We start from the raw sequence: 7,937 nt of genomic DNA, 5'->3' as shown, positions 1-7,937 counted from the left end.
CATGAAAACAGGAAACATTTGGGGGAACTACAAGGCCATACGGCCAAAGCCTGGAACTTAAAAGGGGAAAATTATAAAATTCTTAATCATTATTACTAATGGTAGCTACTATTTCTTACAGATTGCACATTCCAGAGCCAGAATGTTAACCTGGCTTCCTGGTGGCTAGTCAAATGTTTTACTTGATTATATTTTGAGGATAATAGCAGACAAATGTTTGTCAAGCATTGTTCTAAAAGCTTTTCATCTATTAACTCGTGTTGCTCTTTTTCCTCTCCCAGGAATAAAATACTATTATTACCCTGTTTACACATGAGGCCGAGGCACAGCAGAGATAAGGAACTTGTACAAGATCACACAGCAGATAAGTGGAGCCAAGATTTGAACCTAAGCTGTTACACTCAGAACATATGTTTTTAAATGCTACCTCTTCTTATCGGTCATTTTCTATGGGCCAAATCCAATGCTAGTGCTTGACATGTCTCATTTAGTCCACGGGTCCTACAAGGCTGAATCTGTACATAGACTGAGGCTCAGTATATTTTAGTAATATATCCAGAAATATGATGTAGTAAGTGTCATGGCAGAGATTTTCAAAGTGTATTACTTCGGGGACACCTAAAATTCCGAGGGCCCCAGAATGGGAACATTGGTCTAGTGCCTAGTTATTCCACAAGAGAAATCACCAAGTATGTTGTGAGTTAAATTGTGTCCCCAAAAAAGGTAATGTTGAAATCCTAACCCCTGATTTTTGTCAATGTGACCTTATTTTGAAATAGAGTTTTTGCTGATGTCATCAAGTTAGGATGGGGTCATTTGGGTCCTAATCCAATGACATGTCCTTAGAAGAACGAGAAAATCTGGAGCACAGAGCAGAGATTATACAAAGTCCCAGACCCATGACAGAAGGCCATGTGTGAAGATGGAGGCAGAGATTAAAGCGGTCTGTCCGCAAGCCAAAGAATGCTAAGCATGGTTGCCAACCCCCAGAAGGTCGAAGAGACAAGGAAGGATTCTCCCTCACAGGCTTCAGAGAGAGCAGGGCCCTGCCAACACCTTGATTTCGTCTTTAAAACTAGTCTTTAGGGGCGCCTGGGTGGCGCAGTCGGTTAAGCGTCCGACTTCAGCCAGGTCACGATCTCGCGGTCCGTGAGTTCGAGCCCCGCGTCGGGCTCTGGGCTGATGGCTCAGAGCCTGGAGCCTGTTTCCGATTCTGTGTCTCCCTCTCTCTCTGCCCCTCCCCCGTTCATGCTCTGTCTCTCTCTGTCCCAAAAATAAATAAACGTTGAAAAAAAAATAAAACTAGTCTTTAAAACTACAACAAAGAGGGATGCCTGGGGTGGCTCAGGTCATGATCTTCACTGCTCGTGAGTTCGAGCCCCGCGTCGGGCTCTGGGCTGACAGCTCAGAGCCTGGAGCCTGCTTCCGATTCTGTGTCTCCCTCTCTCTGCCCCTCCCCTAGACTCACTCTGTCTCTCAAAAATAAAGAAACATTAAAAAATTTGGGGGCGCCTGGGTGGCGCAGTCGGTTAAGCGTCCGACTTCAGCCAGGTCACGATCTTGCGGTCCGTGAGGTCGAGCCCCGCGTCGGGCTCTGGGCTGATGGCTCAGAGCCTGGAGCCTGTTTCCGATTCTGTGTCTCCCTCTCTCTCTGCCCCTCCCCCGTTCATGCTCTGTCTCTCTCTGTCCCAAAAATAAATAAACGTTGAAAAAAAATTTTTTTAAATAAAAAAATAAAAAAATAAAAATTTGTCATACAAAATAAAACTAGAGCAAATACATTTCTGTTGTTTTAAGTCACCGAGTTTGTGGTACTTTTTTTACAGCATTTCTAGGAAACTAACTCAGAGTGTACACATTAGCAGGGAATGTGAATGTGTCGCATCTCGTCTGTAAAGCACTGGCTAATTAGAACTTGATGAAAATTGCTTTACAAAGAGTTAGCTATCCAAGTCCATATACTATGTGGTTCATACTTTTAAATTAAATGTAATTCCACTACCCAATGAGTAAAATGCTTCCTGCTTACATACAAGATGACAATTTTGTTCAACAAATTCCTTAGTGTTTGCCTTTAATTCTGAGCATTCGCAAAAATTAGTTGCCATTGCTATTGCTGAATCACGACAGTTCCACAGAATATGATTTTTATAAATTCAATGACTGCAAAGAGAAACAAGACTTTGGGTTATAATTAAATGTCATGTTCTCCCTTTTTTGGATAGAATGTTTTATTTTGAAAAGAGTGCTATCTCAACTTAGATTTCGTAACATGAAATCTCAATATGATGTAGTACATCTGAGCACTAATAACATTTTGCAACTCGCTAAAAGAAAGTACATAAAACACAAGGAAGGAGGGATGCTTTCTATAACGAGGTATGAGTTAATTTAAAAAGGCCAAATTTATAATAAAAAGCAAAAAAAAAAAACAAAACAAAACTAATCACCCAAATACATGCCATCATTTTTTATGGTACCCACGTGGAAACGTTTAAGGCTGTCAAAGTATGTCAGAAGTTTGCAGGAAATGAGCCCGTAGTAAGTCTCAAACAGGGTACATTCTTTCCCACTGCTAATTTCCTTCCACGCCAGGGGCATTTCAATATCTGTAGTTTCTGAGGATGTAAAAATGAACTTATAGCAACATCTGTTGTATCTGATGTGCCTTTTTCCAGAAAACCTTGAACTGTGGATGGGTATAAGGCCAATAGACTTTGCACAAATTCCTACAAACACATCAGCAGGAACCATTATGGGTACTTCTTTGAAAATCACATACATCATCCGAGCCACATCTTGGGACATAATAAAAGCCTCGCCACTGCAGTAATCTGGGTAGTACTTTTCTGGGTACTCGCTGAAAGGGACAAATTCTTGACTATTAGGATCCCTGTTGGGTGTATCTTGATGGATAACTCTTCCTACATAGACATCCTCCAGGCGATCTTTCAGATTAAGAAGATAGTCTACCAAGCTCGGGACATTGACAAACATCTCTTCATCAACCTTAAGAATGAACAGGGCATTAGGGCAGAAAGTCACAGCCCACTGCGTCATCGTGATGATTTTCCGGGTTTGGTTCTCAGCACTGTCCAAGAAGATTCCTTGAATTATATCATTATTCTTATGGGACTCTTTGTCTATTTCTTGCTGGGTAGTTACCAAAACGGGCATTCCCAAAGCAAACAGTGTGAGAATGTGGTGCCCTTGAACACTGGTCACGTTACCCCAGGTTTTCCTGATGAGGTCCCGCCTTGTTCCATTTCCCGGGCTACTGAAGATAAGAGAGAGTAAAAATATATTCTTCCCTTTACACAGCTCCGACTGGCTCAGGATGTAATACTTGGAAAGATTACTTCTTAGGGGCTCCGTGTTCAATTTTCTTGCCTTCTCCTTAATTTCAAGAGCTTTCATATCCACATAAGGCAAAGCATGCAGAAAGTATTCTTCCACAAAATCAGCCCCAAAAAGCAAAGCATGAAACAGGATAACATTAAATAGAATGAAACACCACTGGTGAGTCCGAAGTCTGCAGAATGTCACCTAAATAAGACGAAAACACATGTTTATTCAAGCTTCGTCTCCATTCTTATTTTTACCCCCACTGAATGCTATACATACTTCTTACAGCACTTAGAAATACACTATTTTAAGTGTTTCTCATTTATTTTTGTTATCTGTCTCTCCCACTAGATCATGGTCTCCTGGACAGCTGGCAGAGAAGAGACAGCTCTCTCTTCTCCACTGTTGCAGAGTTCAGTATTTGGCGTGAAGTAGAAACTGAATAAAATGCTAGTTGGTTGTTTTCTCGCTTGTTTGGATGAAAGCCTACTTACTATATGCAAGGCACGGTGCTAGACATTGGAAAAGCAAAGAGGAATCAGGCATAGACATATGGATATAAAGTAACAAGCAGAATTATTGTGCTAAAAGCCTACAGGAAAATATACGATTTTTTTTTTCTGAAAGTGAAGCACTTGGATCAGTTTCTTCTCTAATTACAAAGGTCAAGGGCTATTTTTCCATGAAGCGGTTGCTTTTGTTGGCCAGTGAACAATGGCTACTATCAAACATTTACATCCTTCTACTATGACTTTCCAATTTAATCTGAGACTGAATTCTGACATTGTCTGTTTTAGCGATGTCCCCCAATCCATTCAACACATCTGCCAATATGGGCAAATTCCCACTATCTGCATAGCACCCCTTCAGAGATCTAGGATGGCTCTGTGCCAAGCTTACTCCACATCATCAAAGAAGATGGAAACTTTCCATCTGGAAGGGCATATACAGTATCGTAATATAACAGAGCAAGGGAACATTAAAGAAATTAAATTTCGGGGCGCCTGGGTGGCGCAGTCGGTTAAGCGTCCGACTTCAGCCAGGTCACGATCTCGCGGTCCGTGAGTTCGAGCCCCGCGTCAGGCTCTGGGTTGATGGCTCAGAGCCTGGAGCCTGTTTCCGATTCTGTGTCTCCCTCTCTCTCTGCCCCTCCCCCGTTCATGCTCTGTCTCTCTCTGTCCCAAAAATAAATAAACGTTGAAAAAAAAAAATTAAAAAAAAAAAAAAGAAATTAAATTTCTATTGGAGTTTGATTGACAAAGCCTTCCATAATAATAGTTACCTCTTACTGAGCATTTGCAGTGTGTCAGGCACTGTGCTAAGCACTTTAAATGACTTAATTCACTTAGCCTTGGTAACATCCCTTTCATATAGGTTATTTCCAAAATTAAGGTGAGCATCCAAGTTTAGTAACTTGCCAAAGATCATCTCAGTGGGTAAGGGCGTGGGGAAGGGTCATAATTGGAACTCAAGTCTGGGAGAGTCCAAAGCTTAACCACTGAGAATCCTGACCCCCATCTTTTCCTTTCCTATACCTAATGAATAGGCAACAAAACAAAACAAAACAAATCCCTGTAATTATAATCTGAATTCCATTCCATTTTCTCAAAGCTGATGATGTGCACATAGAAGAAACTTCAGCTTTCTCAAACCTATTTTAATAGATATCAAATGCTTCCAAGATTTAAGAAACTTACCTGCATGTTGTCTGTGAACCGTTTCAGGACTTTGGAAATTACTGAATCCAGATGCCAAAATTATGTCCAAATGTAGCTCTCAGCATCATTCCAGTCTAACAGCAATTGAGGTAATAAGGTGCTTTGTGCCTGAGACTTTAAGGATAAAGTTTCTTTCCAATCAACTTGAGCTTTTGTCCCAGAATACCTGCTGACTCCATAGGGAAGCAAGTGCAGATTATGTTACAGCTAGAGTGAATCCGGAACAAAGAATGGAGAACACAAACCTTTTCAAACGCTTCCAACCTTGTATATGTTTTGAAACTGACCTGTTGCCGGTATGCTGAATTCCTGGTGAAATGTGTGTGGGAGTTGAAAGAGCAGTTCACCTACATCACCTCTAAATGTCATACAGTATGTTTTAGAGTGCTCTCAAGAAACTAAACAATTGGACTAGTTCCTGCTCCCTGGTATATGCGTGTGCAAGACATGTACTAAAACATCAAGGAATACTTATCATCCCTAATGGGTGCGTTTTTTTTTTTCCTCCCCAAAGAAACATCGTATGAAAGTTTTGGTTTATGTCTCATTGGGAAGGATTTTGAATTCCTAGTATAGGCTATGCAAGAAGTTTACTGAATCAATTATATGTCACCCCAACTACCTACCCAGGCATTTTTTATCTCAAACTGGAAAACAACACATAGTCCATTTTAGCCAGAACTGAAGGAACTAAGCATTTGCTGTTTGCCGTTTTCCTGGGGGCATGAATATGTAGGGATTATTCCAAACACTGTTTCTACCAGCAAGTTTAAGAAAGGAAACAACATTCAGCATATTTTCATGTTGCTGTCACATAAGCAGTTGTATTGAGCATTCTGTTTTCAGGCAGGGCTGAACCATTTTCTTCTTTTCACATGTTGATGTTCCTGCCTGCCACTCAGGGCATTTTTTTTGTAATTGTTTGGCTAGGAAAAGTGTCAATGTTTGCTCAGCCATTTGTCATGCAATCTTGGAAATTTTTACAAAGTGGGAAAATCTAACCTAAAAAAAATCATATGAAAGGAAATTTTTTATACATTCTAAGTTTAACAACTAAATACAAATCCTATTTTGCAATTTTCATCTCTTAGAGCTATAAATTTTGCTCCCAGTTCTCCTCTTGCTTCAATTTCGACAATTTGGTTTCTTTGTTCATGAGAAGATCTAACAACATTGCCTCTAGAGCACCTCTGTCTGGGATTTTCAGTTTGATTCATCAAACTCCTACCACAATTTGTTTGCTACAAATTGATAGGGGTGCTTGTTTTTCTTAATTACCTTGGTATTGCTTTGCCTTTCATAGAGGTTATCTGATCTGCATACATGTCTTCCTAAAATTTCTTATAATGTTGTCATCACTGTTTGGCTTAGATGTCTACAGAGGCTTTCTTTTGCCTACCAAATCAAATTTGCTCTCTTGGAGCCTGACTTTCAAGACACCATACTTGGCTTCTACTTCACATAGTCAAATTTTTATTTCCCATGTTTCAAGCGTACTAGATGGACTCAGGATGCTTGGCGCCTTGGTCATTCCCTAACACTAACTGGATATGTGACTGTCTTACTGTCTATATTACGTGTTCTATCTCTTGGACCAGTCTGTTCAATAGGGTAGCCGTTAGCCACATGTGGCTATTTATATTTAAATTAATTAAAATTGTATTTCCTCAGTCACATAGGCATTTTCAAGTGTTCAGTAGTCACAAGAGGCTAGTGGCTGCCTTATTAGACAATGTAAATAGGGGACATAATTGCTGAAAGTCCTATTGGAAGGTGCTGGTATAAGATAGGCAGGTTCGCAGTTTATGAGCCCTTAGGGAGAGACAAGGAGAATTTAAGTTCTTGAAGTCGGGGGGGAGTGGGGGGGGCTGGGTTGAAATCCTAAGATAGCCGGTTATGATGACCTTAGGCAGGATGCTTAACCCTCTTTTGACCCGGGTTTCCTCATCTCTAAAAACAAGAGTTAATAATAGTAACTACTATGCAGGGCTACTGTGGGAACTGAATGCGGTAACACAAAGTGATCAGGAGAGTGCCTGGCACATAGGAAGCACACAATTTTTGTTCTTTGATGCTTAAAGATTTATGCTTCAGCTTTCAGTCCTCAGAAGGATCACACGAGGAAGTACTATAACTGCTATGCAGAAGACGAATATAAATCCAGAGATGTTACGTAAGTAAGGCCAACGGCACAGCCGGAGTGTCAAGAGCTGGGATTTGAACCTAGATCACCTGACTCCTTTGTTTCGTTCACCAATCCCCTTAACTTGCTTTATTTTTCTCCTGAGCACTTGCTAAGACTTGCACCATGCCTTGCTTAGTTATTTATCTGTCAGCCTCCCCCGCTGGGATATAAACCCCAGGCGGTCGGGTATTTTTGTACTTTTTGCTCACTAACCCTATCTCCTAGAATAGTGTTTGGGACATGCATGATAGGCGGCTCAATGGGTTGTTTCACTTTGGACACGTCTCTGAAATTTTCCTCCCTCTCCTCCGAAAAGTGAGGATAAGGAAAAGCGCCACAGAGTTTGTGCAAGGTCGGATCGGTCCGACGAAGGACATCAAGGCTCCGGACAAATTCCGATATACGGCACGGAAGTAAGTCGAGGATGAAGCGCCACAGGTCCCAGCTATACTGCGCATGCTCCTCCTCCCTGGGCGCTCTCCTCAGCCCGCCCGCTTCCCCCTCGAGGCCGGGGCCGGAAGTGCACCCGCGTCCGCTGGGCGCCACGGGCGGAGGGACGCGCGGAGATGACGCAGGCAGCACCGGAAGCCGCTCCCCTGTGAGGTTGCAGACCCCGAGCGGCGGCCGCTGGTCCAGGTCTGTATGTGAGGCGGGGCCCGGTCGGGGAGGGGGTTCTTAGGCGCCCGCGC

The 7,937-nt window shown here is 42.1% G+C and overlaps 2 protein-coding genes across 5 annotated transcripts in view; one reads left to right on the top strand and one right to left on the bottom strand.

The window, feature by feature from the left end:
- Positions 1 to 2,070: 2,070 nt before the first annotated feature.
- On the bottom strand, positions 2,071 to 5,403 carry B3GALT9 (beta-1,3-galactosyltransferase 9). The gene is made up of 3 exons (XM_045468328.1): positions 5,351 to 5,403; positions 5,043 to 5,232; positions 2,071 to 3,546 (listed from the first exon to the last, which is right to left on the bottom strand). The coding sequence occupies exons 2-3, from the start codon at positions 5,046 to 5,048 to the stop codon at positions 2,443 to 2,445; spliced, it is 1,110 nt and encodes a 369-aa protein (XP_045324284.1). The 5' UTR covers positions 5,049 to 5,232; positions 5,351 to 5,403; the 3' UTR covers positions 2,071 to 2,442.
- A 2,365-nt stretch (positions 5,404 to 7,768) lies between these two features.
- Positions 7,769 to 7,937, top strand: part of FBXW2 (F-box and WD repeat domain containing 2) — a 29,101-nt gene continuing 28,932 nt past the window's right edge. For all 4 annotated transcript variants that reach the window (XM_045470120.1, XM_045470119.1, XM_045470117.1 and 1 more), the window contains exon 1: positions 7,769 to 7,884. The gene's annotated coding sequence lies outside the window, so the exon portion shown is untranslated. The remainder of the gene's footprint in view (positions 7,885 to 7,937) is intronic.

This window comes from Leopardus geoffroyi, chromosome D4 (genome assembly GCF_018350155.1).
Source record: "Leopardus geoffroyi isolate Oge1 chromosome D4, O.geoffroyi_Oge1_pat1.0, whole genome shotgun sequence".
NCBI lineage: Eukaryota > Metazoa > Chordata > Mammalia > Carnivora > Felidae > Leopardus > Leopardus geoffroyi.
The sequence above is the reverse complement of the archived record's forward strand: the minus strand, read 5'-3'. Positions and strand labels throughout refer to the sequence as shown.